General features: G+C 35.6%; 1 protein-coding gene across 1 annotated transcript in view; it reads right to left on the reverse strand.

Moving 5' to 3' along the window:
- Positions 1 to 415: 415 nt before the first annotated feature.
- LOC111142980 (integrin subunit beta 3 binding protein) overlaps positions 416 to 20,811 on the reverse strand; it is a 47,500-nt gene continuing 27,104 nt past the window's right edge. The window contains exons 4-8 of the mRNA XM_022496351.1: positions 13,155 to 13,233; positions 12,685 to 12,778; positions 12,121 to 12,180; positions 5,135 to 5,185; positions 416 to 744 (exon numbers count right to left, since the gene is read on the reverse strand). Coding sequence (XP_022352059.1) covers positions 737 to 744; positions 5,135 to 5,185; positions 12,121 to 12,180; positions 12,685 to 12,778; positions 13,155 to 13,233 — 292 coding nt within the window. The 3' untranslated portion in view covers positions 416 to 736. The remainder of the gene's footprint in view (positions 745 to 5,134; positions 5,186 to 12,120; positions 12,181 to 12,684; positions 12,779 to 13,154; positions 13,234 to 20,811) is intronic.

The following is a 20,811-nucleotide window of genomic DNA, read 5'->3' on the forward strand; positions in this document are numbered from 1 at the left end:
GAGGTGATTACATGCCCCATAAAAAAGATCTTTTCTTTAAATTCAGTAGAGTCTGCAGCTCAGTTTATGAACAACTTGTACTGAAAAATACATTCCACAATTTTATAAAAGGAGGTGTGAAAATTTTAAAACTTGGAAAATAGTTCTTCGGTATAAGCGTAGAAATAACTTAGAGGATAAAAACTCACCCCTGAGATAGTGGCTACACAATAAACTTTTAGAAAAAATTTAAAAGTTTAAAAAGAAAAAAAAAAAAAAGTTTAAAAAGAATCTAATACTCATTTGGGGTCTTCCATGGAAAAATGTTACCTAATTCCATTTGCCATTAAATTTAATCTGAGTTTTAAAACATAGTTTTATTAAAGTGCCATTTTCATAAATGCTTTCAAAATCTATCCACAATCAACTACAAAAAAAAAAAAAAAACCCCAAAAACCCTATCCACAAATGCTAAAAGTATACAGAAGTGTATGTGATAGAGAAAAGAAGTTAATATCCTCTTCTACATGTTGGCTTACATTAAAGGGTCAAGAAGAAATGTATTATTTACATTGAGATTATCTACTGGTGTGTGTAAAAAGTTTAAATTAGCTGCAAGAAATTTTATCTAGACCTGCACCTGCCTAGTGCTATGATCTGGTATTTACTGGGCAGATTAATTACAAACATTTCTTCTGTTCCTTTAAATATGATCAGGCAGATGCAGAAGTTGGTGTTCATAGTAAGTGCATTTCTTTTAAATGCCTGTAGGATATAAAAGATGATTATTAAATCAAGAATTAGATTCCACATTAACATGCATCTCATACACTACTTAAATGATTTAAACACCCATTTACCAGGTAATCTGGTACCTTGTTTAGATACTGGTAATCTCTCATTTGCTTAATTTTGGGTCTTCTAACAAGATTCAGCTTCACAAATAATTGTCAATAGGGCTTACTCAGACACCACACTCCTTATGTGAAGATGGATCGTGAGATACTTCTCAGATATTTCTAAAACTCCTACATGATCTACTTACTGAAAACACCAAAATCTACATGCCTTTTGTCTATAAGCCTTCAGGGCCTTTCAGCAGGTGTTTCCTCCAACAGCTGCCCCCCCAAAAAAGAGACCATATTTACTGGCATTCCTATTCAGAGTATGTCCCTCTGGGGCCTCCTAGTGGTGGCAGAAGTTCTTGCCGTTTGGTTTAGGACCTCTGTGAGAGGAAGCCTTCAGCCATTGGCAAATGATGGCATATTTCCCATAGGGTACATGGACCTTTCACTCCTGAAATACCCTTTCCATGCTTACACTGGCAGCTATTAAGAAGTAATGCATGGTAGGCTCCTATATTTCCCTACTCATGCGAGTCCACATATATTCTTGTCCTAGAAGAAGGTAAGTTGCCAACTTGACTACCACCAATGCTTGCCAATTTGAGTTTGCTCTGAATTCCTGTGGAAGATTTTAAGCACTCTAGTGTTCACTTAATATCCCTATAAGTTACTGATACACAGTTATCAGACCTAATGACAATATTATACAGGAGAGTAAGACGATCATTAGTTACTATGGGGGAGGTGCTAGTTAAGCTCATTTTGTACAATCCCATAAGGTAAATATCAGTCCCATTTTATAATTAAGGTTTAGGGGAACCAAGTGCCTTGTTAAGGCCACAGAGCTAAGTAGATAACAGAGCTGGTGCTGGACGTGTAATCCAAATCCTCTCCTCTGTTATAATGCCAGACCATGCAAAAGAGTTTCATCAGTTGATCAGGGCTGCTAGAAGTGTGTTGAGAAAGATTCTAATGCCAAATTCAGGATCCACCAAAAACAAATACTGTGATCAATGTCATGTGGACATGGAGTTTACTTCAAAGATCCAGCTTTCTCCTCGGGTTCAAGATTGAGATTCACAGGGTTCAAGATTTAGACTTAGTGTGGGAGAGAGAAGGTTCCACTTCTGCCTGAGGCCCACTCCGTATTAGTTACCCTAAGCTTCTGCCAGAGGGCCTGCCATGTTGGAATTTATCAATTTCTCCACTAATCAAGTTGACACTTTGATCCTAAATGGACTCACCCTTTTTTGTGCTTGCTATTGCCCAGAATCCTAGAAAGAAGAGGGGTCTGAACTTGTATTGCTTATCATAGCTTGCCTTATTATCATTTCATGTATAGAATATAAATCTTAGATCTTTAGCTTGATCACTAGGTTTAAAAGGTTGGCATAATACAAGTGCTATGTTTATACTAAGCCTCATACTTTTGTTAACCAAATTATTTACCCAGTTGTTTCTAGATATATTACCCCAGTATCTCCTGCAGTATCCCCTGTTAATATTAGCCTACCATGCTCCCTCCAGTCCTTTGCTGGTCTTTGTCCTGTCTGTGGCCTACAGGTTGCTGCCTCTCTTACTCACACTCTCTCTTATTCTAACATTATTTTATAATGGCTTTGCTTGTTAAAGGCTCTGGGAGTGAATCTGGGGTATTTCTCCCCCCTGGACAATAAAGGTCAGGAGGAATAATCACTTAGGTGTGATAAGAGGACAGGAACTGACGTAGATGGGGAAGTTGGCCACAATGGTATTAGGAGTACTGTGCTTGTCAGAGGTTTTTAGAGCACAGGACAAAATCAGAGTTTAATACCCTCCCTTAGTCATACCAGTTGGACAGCTATGACAAATGCACAAAAAAGGAACAATGAGAGAACATGGAACAGAAGGATCTGAAGAAGTCTAATGCAAGGTGAGTCATAAGCAGGTTTTGAAAGATGGATAAATTTTTTACAATGATGGGGGAAAACATGTTAAGCAGAGGAAAGACAAGAACAAAGATAAGGGAATGAGAAAGTTTCTCTCTGAGGAATGTGTCTGGAGAATGGTACATAATCCGGAGAGACTAAGGACCAAGGACAAGGTAAGCTGTGGTCACATTAGGAAGAGTTCTGAATGTTAGTATAAATTTGGATTTTACTGTGAATATGATAGAGTGATATCTTCTTAAGCATAATTTGTACAGTAGCAGGACAGGCTGTAGGGATAAGGGACCGAGGGGCAGAGAGGCAGGTTACAATGGGGAGGATAAAGTATAAATTTGGATTTTACTGTGAATATGGTAGAGTGATATCTTCTTAAGCATAATTTGTCCAATAGCAGGACAGGCTGTAGGGAAAAAGGACCAATGAGCAGAGGCAGGTTACAGTGGGGAGGATAATCTGGATGAGAGGTCATGGAGGAATAAACAACTGCAGGGGGCATGGAAGGGAGAGGTAAACATTTTTAGAAGGGAGCTGACCTGGCAGCAGGTGCACATGCGGGCACAAAAAAGGGACAGAATTTTGAGGTTGTAAGCCTTATCAATGGATGAATGTAATCCCTACAAAAGTAGAATGAGTTAGAATTTGGGGGGGAAATGATGAAATCAATGTTCTTGGGGAACAATATATGGCAGCTGAGATTGTGGGTTTATAGCTCAGGAAGAAGGTCAAAATCTATTTGGAAACTATAAGTTCCACTAAGATAAGAACTAAAGTCAAGGAATGGGTGAGATCATGAAGAAAGTGCCCAAAATAAGAAAACACAGTCAAATGAACCCAGAGAAATGCCTCAAAGGTTTAGTCCAATTTCATTTCATTGTTTCTCTCTACTGCTTTCCACAAAAAGGGAAGCTGAGTGGTGGGTCAACCTTCATTCATGCAAGTTTTTTGTAAGCACTACTCATATTAAAGACTCAGAATAACACCCCTGACATTCTAATTTTTATTAGAATCCAGGAACACAAAGCTATTCTCAGTACTCTAAGTTCTCCAAAGTTCATAAATGAGACCATCATATACTAAATGTGTATGTTATTAGCCAGATGTATAACAGTAACTATGTATTTATGATAGCCATCTAATAGTTGTCTGTGGACTGCCATGGACTAGAAATTTTCCACAAAATGTTTAACCCTATGATGAGTACATGTGTATATGTATATATATTAGATCCTTACTATTTCATAGGAACTAAAACCTTTGCCTGGCAGTGAAGCCTGACAATCATAGTTTACTATTGTGAGTGGGCAAAGCAAAGGCTCTGATACCAGCCTACTCAGGTTAGCCTCCTGGCTCTGTTTCTGAGGTAATTCTAGGACAAGGTTATTAACCTCTTTGTGCCTCAGTTTCCTCACCTATAAAATAAAGACAATAACTGTATATCACATACATTGTTGAAAAGGTTGAGTGTAATCTGTATAAAGTGCCTGTAGTAGTACCTGGCACGCTGGCAGTGCTTAGTAAGTGTCAGTTATTATTATAAACTATTATTTGTTGTGTACAACAGAATAAACATTATAATGAATGAAAAGTGACACAATTTTGTACATAAGATGCTTTGCAAATATTTTGAAAACTGCTAGTTAGGAAGCTAATACTAATCATTTGAAATACCATTTCCAAAGAAATGTATTTTCAGTATAGAATTTATTTTGCCATAATTTGTTTCTAAGAGATAGCAGGCAACATGTGGTTAGCGTCTAAGAATCTTAATTGGAATATCGCTGCCACTAAGTCTGGGATAGGCTAGTTCTTAATGCAAACCTTCAGTTACAGGCACATTAGACACTAATATCACATTATGACTCATACTGCTTCTAGCTAATATGTTATAAATTTATCATTTTTACTTATATTGCTGAATCTATAGGGAACTGTTTTGAAAGAAAGATACAACTAATTAATATATAATTATTTACTTAATTCAGCAAATTTCCAAATTCATAGACTTGTTGTATCTCATTCAGTTACATGTGTCCTACAGAAACTATAACCCACCTGTCAGTACCTAATTAGTTATTTATATTAAAGGTGCTAAATTAAGAGCCCTCTATACACTCACCTAAATATATGTGCTTTTTCACTTTTAAAGCTAGGCTGATGAGCTCTACAGTTCTTTTTAATCAGCCTCTCATTCACACATCTTGTCAGATTATCCTATTATTTATAAAAATAGATTAAATATAATTTCAAAAACACCTCCAAAGCTCATGTCCTTATTTTCTTCATAGACAGTATCAAATTTGATAATATAAATAAAATGTTTCCATCTGAACAAAACAGTGAAATTTAACAATGCTAACCTTAATTAGAATGGTGAAAGCCTACCTTTGTTTAAAATGCCCTTTAGGAATTCATAGCTGTCAAGATGATACAATCCTATAAGAAAAAAATATTTTTTTCAGAAAACAGTTCAAAGTAAGTTGTCACAGTATATGATGCAGAATAAATGCTAAATGAAATTAAAGAACCTAGACCTTTATTTTACATTACAAATAGCTTTGGGGTTATAAATTCTCATTTCAACATCTTACCAATTTGCCCAATTCTCTTTCAGAATGTACATTTAAGAATTTAGGATAAAAAGTGCCAAAAAGACTTATTATTATAATGTATGCTTATGCTTTGTTAAAATTATTTGTCTTTTGTGACAGATTCTACAATCCCGAGGGCAGGACTATCTATGTTTGCCTTGTTCATTACTGTATCCCCAGTGCTAGAAAAGGGCCTGGCTCATCATAGGCATTCAGTAAATATTAAATGGATGAGGCATATAAGGAGATCATAATTTTTAAAAAAAATTTATTTATTTATTTGACAAAGAGAGAGAGATCACAAGTAGGCAGAGAGTCAGGCAGGGCGGGGTGGGGGAGCAGGCTCCCGGCCGAGCAGAGAGCCTGATGTGGGGCTCGATCCCAGGACCCTGAGATCATGACCTGAGCTGAAGGCAGTGGCCTAAACCACTGAGCCACCCAGGTGCCTCAAAGGAGATCATGATTTATAAGTATTTGAAAATATTTAAATTCCTTCAGAAAATTCTTAGAGTGGCATTTATTTTTACTCATTCATTGAACACGCATTGTGGGCCTTCTATCAGGTTATATACTAGGCTCTGGGGCTATAATACAGAGATACAAGCTTTGTTTGTTTGCCGAGGAGGAGCCCAGGAGCCCTGTAACTGGACAATTACAATACACTACAATACTACAGCATAATACATTTATAAACATTTAGACAAGTGATGTAGAAGGCCAGAAGAAGCAAGTTAGCTTTACCTAGGCAAGCTGGAGAAAGTTACACAGAGGATGTGACATCTGAAGCTGACCTTAAAGAATGAGCAGGAATTTACTAGACAGAGATGGAAGAAAGAGCAATCAATGTAGAGAGAGAAGCAGTAGAGGCCTGGAGTTCACAAAGAGAGAGATTCCAGAGGGCTGAAGTCACATGGTGGGAACATATGCATTCAAATGCCTTTCCTCCTGTATGAGGTCTGAGCTGGAGGAAAAATCACCTAATACTTTTTACAGAAGTCCTGCTTTTAACTATATAATTAGCTATATGACACCATAAATACCTGCTATATTATTTTATATATGTGTTTAATACATAAACCACTTAGAAAATTTATCTAACTCTTTTCTGAGGAGCATTTCTGACTACTCTAAGAGTTAAAATGGAGAAAAAAAATGTTCACCTGTCAGGTGACATAAAACCAATTTCTACTAAATGTGCCAGAATAATTTTTCTCCACCTCAAGAATGGTTAGTCTTCAGTCTGTTCATTACTGTCTTTTTATAGTATTTTTATTTAATAAAACCTATTAAGACTACCATACAAATCTCTTTACTTATGCTTTTATCTTTTAACTGATCAATTTTTATATTGCTGACATCCCTTCTTCACCATTTGCTCATTTAAAAATTCATAGTATGTGAGATATGTCTCTGGAGAAAATGTCTATAAAATTTGTTACAGCTGGCAAATGTGTATGAGTCAGTGATAGCACATGACTAAATGCTTCACAGAAAATAAAATTTGTTTCTGTAGTAAGCAGAACTGTTTAAATGTTATTTATTTTTATGTTTCAAAGAAAATATATTGTGAAGTGCTGCATTGATTTAATACGCAACAATGTCTGTGTACATGCTGTAGAAGGAAAATTTATGAAACCTTTGCACAACTCCTTTAATTGAATTTTCCAAATCTCTCACCACACACAAATAATCAATATCTTCTGCAGAGAAAACCAGTCAGAATTATTACAGTCTTTCATTTCAATTTTGTTGTCATCAGCACATACAGAGCACCTGGATATTCGTAATGTCTGATAGCAAGTTATTTACACCTCTTAAATACATAATTGCTATTAAGTGAGTTCAAATCTATGGTTTAATTTTTTTAAACTGATTATTTAAAAGATAAAAATGATCATACTTCTAAAGAGGTATACAAAAATTCAAATTGCGGAAGAAATTATTTAAAAGGCTTTGAAAAGTAATAGATCAGTTTGTTTTTTCTTAAATCCTAGACAAATCTCAAGTAAGCAGTCAAAATATATCCCCAAAACAGTGATGAATAGTGTAAGACAAGGGCATTAACATTATTAATAGGAAAGGTACGAACCACGTACAACATACATGGTAGGTGAATTCTCAGAAAGAGTAAGGACTATAGTTGTACATTAATGTAGATCTCGGTCACCAAAACTAGTATCTCCTTTTTTTTTTTTTTGTTTAAATCTCCAGATAAACCAAGAACATTAAGGCACAGGAAGGAATTTTTGTTGTTCCTTCTAAAACTCATGTCTTGACTTCAAACTTCAGTGCTTTTAAAACTGAAGTATTTAAAAAATGATACTGTTTAATGTTAAGATATAAAAAACAAAAAGGGTAGTAGTTTTCTAGGGAGTAAAATTATTTGGCCGATATGATAAATACTTTTTCAAGATTGAGTGGCGGAAAGAACAACATATTTTTAAGTTAAAAAATACTTCCGTGGGTGGTTAGAATGAAAAGGCAATATCAAACTATTTTATAGTCTTAAAACAAAAAGAGTTTAAAATTTGTCCTGTAGTCCAAGAATCTGAAAACTTAAAATCCTATGACCCAGATGTATTTTACAATGTAAGACAGTAAGGTAGCTAAAGAAAGCAGAAATGTTATAGTTTGTGCTTTTCTTTTGAAGGCCACAGCTAGAAATTCTGAAATATTTTGTATTACAAACAGCTGAGACAATCAACTTTTTTGAACAATGTAAAGTTCAGATGGTTACATTTCATTTCAAATATGCATACTGCAACCTACACAATTATTCTCAAAACAGATAAAATATGTTTTGGACTAAAGCTAAGTGTCTAGATTGCATATCTTGGCAACTGTTCTACAATTTGCTTACATTCTTTTCAAAAACATTTTGTTTACTGGAAGTACTGGTCATAGGCAAACAATGATGGTATTTTTTAATATTTCTAGAAAAAAACGAAAATACTAAGTACTATATAATGCCATCTATTGACTTAGGAATATTTGTATCAAGTTGTTTTAAGTAGAGGTTGATTATGTAAAGTAAATAAATTTCATGCCTTACCATGTGATGATAATGTGACATTCCATCTGTATCAACCCATTGAATGGTCATGTTTTAAATCTTCAGCATAACAAATTAAGAATAATTATGAAAATTCACATCTAAATCTAACAGAAAAAGGACCTTTCATCTCATTATTTTTCTAAGAGTCATAAAGCCAATATTATTAAGGAAAGTGAAGTTAGGCTTACTTCCTAAGTAACTGAAAAAAAAGAGAGAAAGCCTTCCTTTGTTTAAGAAATTTGTACTTAGCAGGGGAGAGCCTCTTTTATTCATATACTCTATCAAAGCATTCCCTGATTTGCGATGTCCAGTTCTTTTTAAAACTATGTAAATCTCAGTGTACCTTTTCAAGTTATTGTATACGTTTTAATGTCCCCTGAATATTACATAAAAACTTAAGAATGTGTGTCAGATGTCTATTTATTTAAAACACTAGCATGTTATTTTCACAGTTTTACTGCTCTGCTGGTAATAAAGACTACAACTGATGCTAAAAGAAGCTAGCAGTGACATGGAAAAATAAATAGAACTAGAGGACCGACATGAAGAGGCAGCAACAGCATAAATGTTGGAATTTTCCTGATACTGTCTACTTTAACTATTCTAGGAAAATTTTATGAGAATCTGAAGGACATTGTTTTGATCATGAAACAAGTAATTTGTTATTTTCATTAAGTACCTAATAAAACAAATCTCATACATATTATGGGAGTTATTTTTATATTATATAATTTCTAATATTAAAGATTCCCCAAACATTTTAAATTTTAACCAATTCTGGATAATAGCATAGTAAAAGAAAGAAGTAAAGGAGAAATTTCTATAAAAAGTTGAAGGTTGGATCCCCAAATAAGGAACATACAAAGCAAATTAGTTTGAGATGTCAAAAATACTAGCAAAGTCCTTGTAAAATGAATGTATAAATAAAAAAGGTTGAAAGTCATGAACTCAGCAAAAAAAATTATATGTGTATAAATGTGTTGATATACTCATCTTTAATAAAAAACAAAGCAAAATCACCAAAATAAAAAAATACATATATTATGAACCAGAGAGAGAAGAGGGGAAAACACTCAGTAAAAACACTCAAACTCAAATTATAAAGGAAGTAAGCTTCAAAAGATTTTTCAGGCAACAGCACTTTAAAAAAATTATTTGAAAAGGGGCACCTGGGTGGCTCAGTGGGTTAAAGCGTCTGCCTTCAGCTCAGATCATAATCCCAGGGTCCTGGGATCGAGCCCCACATCAGGCTCTCTGCTGGGCAGGGAGCTTGCTTCCCCCTCTCTCTCTGCCTGCCTCTCTGCCTACTTGTGATCTCTGTCAAATGAATAAATAAAATCTTTAAAAAAAAAATTAGTTGAAAAGCGAATGAAGATCTGAACACCTCGGGAAATATAAAAGCTAATGCAGCTCTTGCCAAGATACAGAAATGGAAGATGACATATATTCTACTATATATTTTTATAGCTATTATACATTTTATTTATCTAAATTCAGTTTTCATTTAAATTTTTTTTTCAAAGATTTTATTTATTTATTTGGCAGAGAGATAGCACAAGTAAGCACAGTGGCAGTCAGAGGGAGAGAGAGAAGCAGGCTCTCCGCTGAGCAGGGAGCAGGATGTGGGGCTTGATCCTAAGACTATGGAACCATGACCTGAGCCAAAGGCAGCCGCCCAACCAAGTGAGCCACCCAGGCGCCCCTCAGTTTTCATTTAAACCACAACAAATAATCAGTGCTAATTAGACATTTTATTTTATTTATTTTTTTTTAAAGATTTTATTTATTTATTTGACAGAGAGAGATCACAAGTAGACGGAGAGGCAGGCAGAGAGAGAGATAGAGGAGGAAGCAGGCTTCTTGCTGAGCAGAGAGCCCGATGTGGGACTCGATTCCAGGACCCTGAGATCATGACCTGAGCCGAAGGCAGCGGCCCAACCCACTGAGCCACCCAGGCGCCCCTAATTAGACATTTTAAAACATGATTTAGTCATAGTAGTCTCCTTTATGCCTGAACAAACAGTCCTTAGGGAAAACTTGGTAATGGGCAAGTCAGTTCCAATGCCTAAAATACTAGAAAATAGTTTTGAGGCTGGTCATGCATAAACACACAAAGGATTGGTATATACTAGGTAACTGAAGGGAGATAATTTTTAACACGCGGAATATAACTTCAACATCTTAATAAATATTTAGGGAAGGCAACAATACTTTTGGAAAACTTTTTCTCATTATTAAAGTGACAATTCACTTATTTATTCTACAATTTTCCCTCCCTTATTTCTCAAAATTTAGTGAAAGCCAACTCTGTAAAGCCTAATTCTAGTCAATTCTAGGAAATTACAGACTGAAAAAAATTCACACCATCGGCACATAATATATAGAAGAAAGATTTCCTCTGCTTTGGAAATAGTAAACATTTTAATTTCCCCTTATGATCCTCTAAAACTTGTCAAGTTAAAAGAGACTGAAACCCAGCTACACATTATAAGCCAGTTTCACAGTATAGAAGAGATCTTAAGCCTTTCCTAAAAGCTAACTTCATAGTCTTAAATTCTTGGGATCATAGTGAAAGTTAGCTGCTCTACTGAATGGCTCAGGAAACCTGCTCAGCTCTCTTCCCACATGAGCCTTGGAGGAATCCTGCCAGGGCTAGCTAGTGCCCTGCATTACCCAGGTGGCCTTCGGAAGTAACAGGGAATCCCAGCACTTTCCAGTGCAAATTCATCACTGGCTTGTAAAAGATCCTAAATACAGTCTAATATACTACACTGGCTGAAGTGGTTTCAGTTATGCCTCATATGTTTGACTCTAAACACTGGGATGACTAGACGATTTCATTTGTTGTAGGACGAGGGAACATGGAGCAATGAGAAAAACCACACTACTTGAGGTTAGACTGGTCTTTAGTTGCAATCTCCGCTCTGACACTTAAGTAGTAGTGTCTTTGGGCAAGTTACTTAACATTTTTTGTCTTCGTTCCTTATCTATAATGACAACGATATCTTGCAGAGTTGCTACAAAGATCTGCTCGCTGATCCTAGTACATAGTAATTACTGGTCCATTACTATAAATGGTAGTCATTGGTAACTCAAAAATGGTAGACTAAAACATGGCTACCCGTTTAAAGGCCAACCTCCACTTGCAGAGATTGCAAAATGGCATTCATGTCAGTAATACTAAAATGATCTCTCTTAAGTTGGTCTAAAGGTTTTAATAGTTTATAGTCCATGACCATTTTGCTTACTGAGGTATGGATGTGCATGTGTTATGCGAAAACCTGCTAATTTAGTTTCCCATACTGTGAAATGCTCAGAGGCATATGAGTTCACAGTAGATCAAACATCATTAATGATCTGAAAGTTTTCAGAACACTGGTTACAAAGTAACTTTTTATGCTCTGTGTAATCCTAATTCACCATTAAAAGTTGCTAAATATTAATGCTTTGTTCTCCCTATTTGTCTATATTCTCAAGAACTTTTAATAAAAAGACAAAATTTAAATCTTACACTGAAAACTGTATTTCAAAAGTTATTTTAAAAGTTTAATCATCAGGGAAGTTATCTTATCAGACATGGTCTGTCAAATTCAGTATAAGGTTTGCAAATGAGATTTATGATCTTTTAAAAAGATCACACTAAAAAAGGACTCATGATGACCGGTTTTCGATGATGAAATGAGATGAAAGGATGTTTTTATATAAATGAAAACACAATTCTTTACCTTTGTTGGGAAGTCCTGAACTCTTCTTTTCAAACAGTTTTGGTTCTGTTACTTTTATCACTAAAAAACAAACAAAAACCCCAAAACCAAAAAAACAAAAACAAAAACAAAAAACCAACAAAAAAAACCCCTCATGTTAAGAATTAGCATGGCATATGAATAATTTCTTATCCTGGGATAACTTCATGAGAAAAAAATAATTTGAAGTAATATATACAGGTATCAAGTATAAAATGCAATACCTTATTATATCCTATATTTAAAGAATAAGCACCAGATTTTTTAAAAGTCTGGTTATCAGTTTGCAAGGCATATTCTTTTCCTTCATATTCAACAAGAATCCCTAAAGTAACATATCGTGGCAAAAGATATATATATATGGCTTCTTATTCTCTAAATAATATTTCCATTACATGTTCAGTAATGCCATATATAAAAAAGTCTATCAGATTTAAATTTGGGAAAATTAGGTTTATCTCTAAAACTGAAAGCATTAGCATATATATTTACATTTACAAATAAGGAATGGAGAAATACCATTGAAAACTCATGAATTTTTCTTACTTAGTTCTTTCGTTTTCTGCATTTCTCTTTGTAAGAAACATGATGCATGTGAGACACCAAGGAGATTTTCAAGCTCTCTACTGCCCTCCAAAGCCTAAAAAAAAAAAGACATCTTAAATGAGTTAAGTTCTCTACAAATATAATATTACTGACAAGTCTAGTGAAAATACAGTTTATGGTTTCTTTCATCTGAAAAGCTTAAACTTGGTGGGAAATTTAATTTTTTCTGGCAGGTCAAGTACTGCAAGCTTTAAAATGTGAAAAAGTCACATATTACTAAAATATTATGGTTAATTCATGTTCCTATAAGAAAAATTCCCATGAAAAGGAAATTAGACATATTCCCTGCGAACTCATTTCTGGATTGAATTCTCCAAGCTGGGGCTTCTTTCCTATTTTCATTTTTCAAGTGGGGTAACAGACATACGAAAAATTATATGCCCCAAAGGGGGGAAAAAAAAAAAGCTAACCTGTAGACTGCTTAAGTTTTGCATTATTTCCATGATTTCTTCTGATGATTTCTCAACTTTAGCTAGCAACTCCATGAATCTATGAATGAAAAAAAAATTACCAAGATCAAGCATTTAAACACAGTAAGTCATTTTCACACCTTTAATTCTTTTTAAAAGATCTTAGATTCAGTTTTCTAATCCTTTTCTTTACAAGGTGGTAAAAGATGTAAATGTTCCTCCTTCATTCTTTCATCTCTTTATAAACACAACATATATTATCAGTCATCCTGCCGTTGGCGTTTTTGCTTTCTTTCATTCCCACTGAACAGGGGGAGAGGATGTGAAATGGAGTTAATTGGCTTGCTCTTTTCTCCACAGTACCACTCTGAGAACCCTAATTTTACCACTCTCCTTATTTATCTTGATCTAAGTCTATGAGTCACTGTTACCCAGTGATTTTTTTTTTTTAATAAAAAATAAGATTTATGGCTTAATAAATTTCAGTGTGGGGATGCCTGGGTGGCTCAGTGGGTTAAGCCTCTGCCTTCGGCTCAGGTCATGATCTCGGGGTCCTGGGACTGAGCCCCACATCAGGCTCTCTGTTCAGTGGGGAGCCTGGTTCCCCGTCTCTCTGACTGCCTCTTTGCCTACTTGTGATCTGTCTCTCTGTGTCAAATGAATAAATAAAATCTTTAAAAAAATAAACAAATAAATAAATTTCAGTGTGATAAAGATTATAAAGGTATTCTTTTAAATTTGAAAACAAAGAAAACTTCATTTGTAATCTTACCCCCTGAACATATCGCTAGTTAGCATATTAGCATACAGGAAAAATTCTGAGGTTTTTTTTTGAGACAATTTCTATAACTTTATATCATACTTTCCTAAATATAATATTACATATATATTTTTTGGCCACATCACCCATAGGTTTGTAATTTTCAAGGCCATGTAATACTGTACCTAGTAAATATACCAAAGATGATTTAACCATCCCCTTATTCTAGTTTTAGTATCTGTTCCAATTTTATAATCTATATCAGTGCAGTCTGATATAAAATGTTAGCCACATATGTAATTTAAAATTTTCCAGTAGCCACACTGAAAGAAGTAAAAAGAAACAAGTGAAATTTATTTTAATAATATATTTTAATTAATATATCCAAAGTATTATCATTTCAAGTATCATCAATAAAAATTATTCATGAGCTATTTTATGCTTTTTTTCAAAATCCGGTGTGTACTTTACACTGGCAGCATATCTCATTTCGGACTAGTCACATTTCAGATGCTCGTGTGTGGCTGGCTAGTGACTACTGTTTCAGAGACCACAGATCTGTACTATTGATTTTATGAAAAGAAGCCAGAAATTTTATTTAAATGCTTTCAAAACCACATCAGTGTTATCCATTAACATTTCTGTACTATTAAAAATAAGACTAACATGATATGTTAAATTTTCATACACAATGAATATGTACAGTATGTTTCATCCAAGTAAAATATATGAGGTATGCAAGCAAGGAATGGAGAAACAGCATTTACGCAAAACCTAAAACTTATGTGAGGAAAATGGAATTGCAGGTGATTTTTTTTTCTTTAAAAGTTTTCCCTTATTATCATGTATTTCAATGAAGAATCACCTGTCAGAGGTCTTACTTGCTTAGTACCTGAACCTCAGTTTAAAGATAGAGTCATAAAGGAATTCCAGCTACTTCCATTGAGCTCCAAAAGTCTCAAGGAGCAAGTGGGTTTAAATGATTCCCACCCAGGGCTGGGAACCTCTAGCTTCCCCTAACATTATATCAACGTTACTCACTGCCTCACAGGGGCAATGCTGGGCAAATGAGCTATTTCACCATGAGAAGCAATTCTAAGGGCTCTTCATCTTGCACTCTTTTCCTGGGAGGACTGAAGTGACAGTCTCTCTACACCATCTTACCCACCACACTTTAAAGAACTGATGATATACCTTGTTGACCCTTATGGAATTATGTGGGAAGAGTGGGTCCTGCAGGGCTGCCACTTGAATGACTCCAAGGGGCCTGTTAAGATAGATTAAGATGGGAATGGTGCCCCCAGGAGTTGTGCATGTGCATCCCCAAAGGACCTGTTAATAATTCTGTTTCTCAAGTTAAAATAGTTATTGAGGGGCTCAGCTAGGCAAACTGTTTTTGACAACGTTGGAGAGCCGTATGCCCTGAGTATCAAATAACTCGGGAAAATGTTTTCAGAATATTCTTCACATGCTTGAGCTGCTTTCTCAGGGAAACTTGTCTTCACTGCATGACCAGTAGACTAGTAGATAATCCATCATTCTTTCCATTTTTATTTCATTTTTTAAAATTTTATTTTAATTTAATTTTTAAGTAAACTCTTTGCCTAACATGGGCCTCAAACTCAGGATCCTGAGATCAAGAGTCAAATGCTCCACTGACTGAGCTAGCCAGCCCATTTTTATTTTAATCTCCTTTCCTCTCCTTCTTTTACTTCTTTCTGGAGGAAATCAACTCCTCCCATCTTGATAGCAACAAGTTTCATGGAATGGATACATACACACACACATATATTTCAAATCATCACATTATACACTTTAAATATATACAAATTTGTCAACTATATTTTTTTTTTCGATTTTATTGATTTGACAGACAGCAATCATAAGTAGGCAGAGAGGCAAGAAGAGAGGAGGAAGCAGGCTGCCTGCTGAGCAGAAAGCCCGATGTGGGGCTCGATCCCAGGACTCTGGGATCATGACCTGAGTGGAAGGCAGAGGCCCCAACCCACTGAGCCACCCAGGCGCCCCTGTCAATTACATTTTTAAAAAGTTGGGGATAGTTACAAAAAGAACAAAAGCCCCTTAACCTTCTGCCACACACATGTCCTTCTAATCTGTAATCCTGGATTTCCTACCTATTTGGATTCTTCACTCTCTGGCTAAACTGTGAGTGCTACAGAAATCTTACAGCAGTATTGATGGTCAATATTACAAGTATATGATTTGCTGGGCCCCTGATACTGCTTAGTGCTTTTACTTAATTTAATGAACATTCTTTTATTCCCCACAAACCATTGCTCAAAATAATGGTCTAAACACAATCTCTGTTCCTCCATACTGAAATTAAACTTTTATGTTCAGATTTTTGCCTTACTACTCTGTTGGTATTATATTCTCTCAAAGGCTACAATAAACTCTTAGTTAATTCCATTTCTAATAATTTACATCAAAGTCACTACCTATAAGAGATGTATTTGTATATAATCTCAAGAAACCTGAAAGTTATGCAAAGTTATGTACATTACAGGGACAAAATCCTCAGGGTTTTGTTTGTCCTCTTAATATTATGTCTTATAGAGAAAAAGGTAAATTGGTCACAGAACCTCTACTTACCTAATTTTTTATCTAAACTGATTATTTTGAATGATAATAGCTGGATTGTGACGATGAAATACATTGCTAAGTTTTTTTCTGAACTCTTTCCAAAGTCAAAGCATGGTACTCGCTACTTTACAAGCTCTATCTTAATCTTTAAAATAACGCTCTGTGATAAACATTATCTATACCATTTTACAGATATGGAAACTGAAACAAATTAATTATTCAGAGTTACATAATAAGGAACACAGTCATTGTGCATTCTTTGGAATTTTCTATATATAGCACCATGTTGTCTGCAAATAGAGATAGTTTTCTTTTGTTTTTCTTTTGTTTTCTTTCTTCTTCCCTTCCCTCCCTCCTTCTAATTGCTCTGATTAGAATTTCCTGTAAACTGTTGAGTACTAGTGGTGAAAATGGGCATGCCCATCTTGTTACCGATCTTTGGGGGAAGGTTTTCATTCTTCCATGTAAAAATTTTGAACAGCTGAAAGGTAAGTCTCGTCAATATTGGTCTCTCTTTTAGTCTTTATGTACCTACAGAATACAGGCATGACTTTATTTTCATTTTAAGTTTTTGATAACCATGTTCAACTAACTCACCCTTAGAGACTTCTTAAGGGTGATTTAAAAAGATTTAAGAAGAAAATGATCCATAAATCCGATTCTTGTTGCATTACTGAATGCTTAAAATATAATAAACACTAACTCAGACTTAGAATTCTCTTGTTCCCCCAGACTTAGAATTCTGGGCAGCGGCTACCTGTCACAATTTACTGCATTCATAACAAACAAATAAAAAGCCCAGTTCTAGCATAATTCTTTATTTTATTTTTAAAAGATTTTATTTATTTATTGACAGAGAGAGAGAGATAGGCAGAGAGGAAGGCAGAGGGGGAGGGGGAAGCAGGCTCCCTGCTGAGCAGAGAGCCCGGTGTGGGGCTCGATCCCAGGACCCCGAGATCACAACCTGAGCCAAAGGCAGAGGCTTGACCCACTGAGCCACCCAGGCGCTTCTCTAGCATAATTCTTTACAATTAGAAAGATTTTATTTGGATTAGTGTAGAAATTTTTTAAAAAATCTAAAATAAATTACTTTTTATCTACAAGAGAATAAGCCAATGGCTAAAAATAACCTTTATACAACAGGAGGGACTTTTGTGGTGATGGGAATGTCCTGTATCTTGGTGGTGGTGAATCTACACATGTGATAAAGTTACACAGAACTAAGAATACACACAACACACACCAACGAGTGCATGTAAAACTTCAGAAATCTGAATAAAAACCAGTGGACTGTGGCAATGTCAATTTTCTGGTTGTGATACTGTCCCACAGTTTTGCAAGATGTTATCATGTCAGTAAAGTGCGAAACGGTTACACATGATCTATTTTACTTCTCACAATGGCACGTGAATCTACAATCTGAAAATTAAAAGTTTAATGGAAGTAAACCCTGCAGAAGGATAGTCACTATTACTGCATTTTCATAGCAGTGACAGTAGCCAGCAGGAAACTGCCAAGAGGAAGAAAAGCTAATGGCAGTGAATTATATATTTTCCTTTCAGAATATAAAGGGTATGGAACTTCACATAAAATATTAATGTGTAGGTGTTTGTTTATAAATGAGTTTTATTGACATGTCACTAACTGCTTGTTTTCTGGGGAAAAAATTTTAAGCCTAGAATGAGGAACTATATTTTCCTGTTGGAAGAATTCTTATATTTAAAACTTGCCAAATTGATTAACAGGGTGTCATTTTAGGACAAATACATAATTGAAAAACAAAAAGTGTAAAAGAGTATATATTATACGCCATCTTCATATAAAAAGGGAAATCAGAAAAAAGAAATGAAACAACCTAATTTTATAAAAATAAACATAAGAAAGGTAAACCAGAAATTAATGAATTTGGTTACCTACAGGGAGTAGATAGAAAGAATGGGGCAGCGAGTGACACTTCTCTGAATATACTTTTTTGTAAAGTTTTGGCTTTTGGAACCATGTTAATGTTTTACATCGTTAAAAAAATTAAATCAGGGGCTCCTGGATGGCTCAGTCCTTAAGTGTCCGCCTTCAGCTCAGGTCATGATCGCAGGGTCCTCAGATCGAGCCCTGCATCAGGCTCCCTGCTCAGCAGGAAGCCTGCTTCTCCCTCTCCTACTTTCCCTGCTCATATTCCCTCTCTCGCTGTGTCTCTCTCTGTCAAATAAATAAAATCTTTAAAAAAATTAAATCAAAAAGGATGAGAGAAAAAAAAAGATTAAAACAATACAAATAGAAACAAGAGAACCTAACTACTTCAGGTGAATAACTAATTCTTCAAAGAACTAATCCAAGTAATGTGGAGAAAATGGAACCATTTTTACACTGTTGATGGGAATACAAACTGGGGCAGCCATTGCAGAAAACGGCATGGAGGTCCCTCAGAAAGTTAAAAATAGAACTACCCTACTATCCAGCAATCACACCACTGGGTACTTACCCCCCAAATACAAAAACACTAATTCAAAGGGATACATGCACCTCTATGATTACTGCAGCACTATTTACAATAGCCAAATTATGGAAGCAGCCCAAGTGTCCATCAATTGATGAACTGGGTAAAGAAGATGTGATACACACACATACAAACACACATACACACACAGGAATATTATTCAGCCATAAAAAAGAATGAAATCTTGCCATTTGCAACAACATGAATGGAGTTAGGTAGGGAGTATAATGCTAAGCAATAGAAGTCAGAGAAAGACATACTGTATGATTTCACTCATACCTGGAATTTAAGAAATAAATGAGCAAAGAAGACAAACCAATAAGCAGATTCTTTTTTTTAAATGTTTTAAAGATTTTTAAAAATTTTGTTTGTCAAAAAAAAAAAAAGTAAATAAAATTTTGTTTGTTAGAGAGAGCACTAGGGAGCACAAGCTGGGGAAGTGGCACGCAGAGGGAGAAGCAGGTTCCCCACTAAGCAAGGAGCCTGACTTGGAACTCGATCCCAAGACCCTGGGATCATGACCTGAGCCAAAGGCAGACTGCTTAACTGACTGAGCCACCCAAGCATTCCCCAAGAAACATGGGATTTTTTTTTTTAACGAATTTATTTATTTATTTGACAGAGAGAGATCACAAGTAGGCAGAGAGGCAGGCAGAGAGAGAGAGAGAGGAGGAAGCAGGCTCTCTGCCAAGCAGAGAGCTCGATGTGGGACTCGATCCCAGGACCCTGAGATCATGACCTGAGCTGAAATCAGAGGCTTAACCCACTGAGCCACCCAGGCACCCTAAGAAACAGATTCTTTTTTTTTTTTTTTTTTAAAGATTTTATTTATTTATTTGTCAGAGAGAGAGAGGGAGAGAGAGCGAGCACAGACAGACAGAATGGCAGGCAGAGGCAGAGGGAGAAGCAGGCTCCCTGACGAGCAAGGAGCCCGATGTGGGACTCGATCCCAGGACGCTGGGATCATGACCTGAGCCGAAGGCAGCTGCTTAACCAACTGAGCCACCCAGGCGTCCCTAAGAAACAGATTCTTAATGACAGAGAACAAACTGATGGTTACCAGAGGGGAGCTGTGTGTGTGGGGGGGGCGGGAATGGGTGAAATGGGTGATGAGGATTAAAGTGTACAATTATCATGCTGACTACTGAGTAATGTTTTGAATTGTTGAACCACTATATTTTATACCTGAAACTAATATAGCGCTGTTACCTACACTGGAATTAAAACAGAAAACAATATTAAAAGAGAACTAATCCACATAGTTCTGAACATAGTATTTTGTCTATATACTATCAAATTAAATACAAAGAAGACTACAAACAAATCTTGAATGCTTTGCAAGCTGGTTTTTAATAGCACTATGAGTGCAGGAATTCTGAAACTATTTTGTGTTCGTGTAAGATTAAGCAAATATGAAAATATATTGCTGCTATTAGGAGCCAAAGATCTACTGTCTCTGAGAAAGGCTGCAAACGTGGAAAGGGGAAAGCTAAGAAAAACCCTTTATCACTATAAACCCATGAATTTTTAAAAGGCCGACTAATAGAAGGAATGATGGAGTTAGAAAATCACCACTGTATAACCACTTCCGTACTATTTGACTTTGTAGGGTTCCCATAGTAGGTGCGCATCATTTAATTCTTTGAAGGGCTCAATAGAACAAAAAGCAGAGGAAGGGAGGATTGGTTCCCAGCCTGTTTATTTTTTTAAATTGTTTTATTTTTAAAATTTCTTTTATTTTTTAGAGAGAGAGCAAGAGAGCAAGCATGGAGGGGCAGGGGAGGGGGAGAGGGAAAGAG

This window comes from Enhydra lutris, unplaced genomic scaffold, assembly GCF_002288905.1.
Source record: "Enhydra lutris kenyoni isolate GAN:26980312 unplaced genomic scaffold, ASM228890v2 scaffoldscaffold9, whole genome shotgun sequence".
In the NCBI taxonomy this organism is placed as follows: domain Eukaryota; kingdom Metazoa; phylum Chordata; class Mammalia; order Carnivora; family Mustelidae; genus Enhydra; species Enhydra lutris.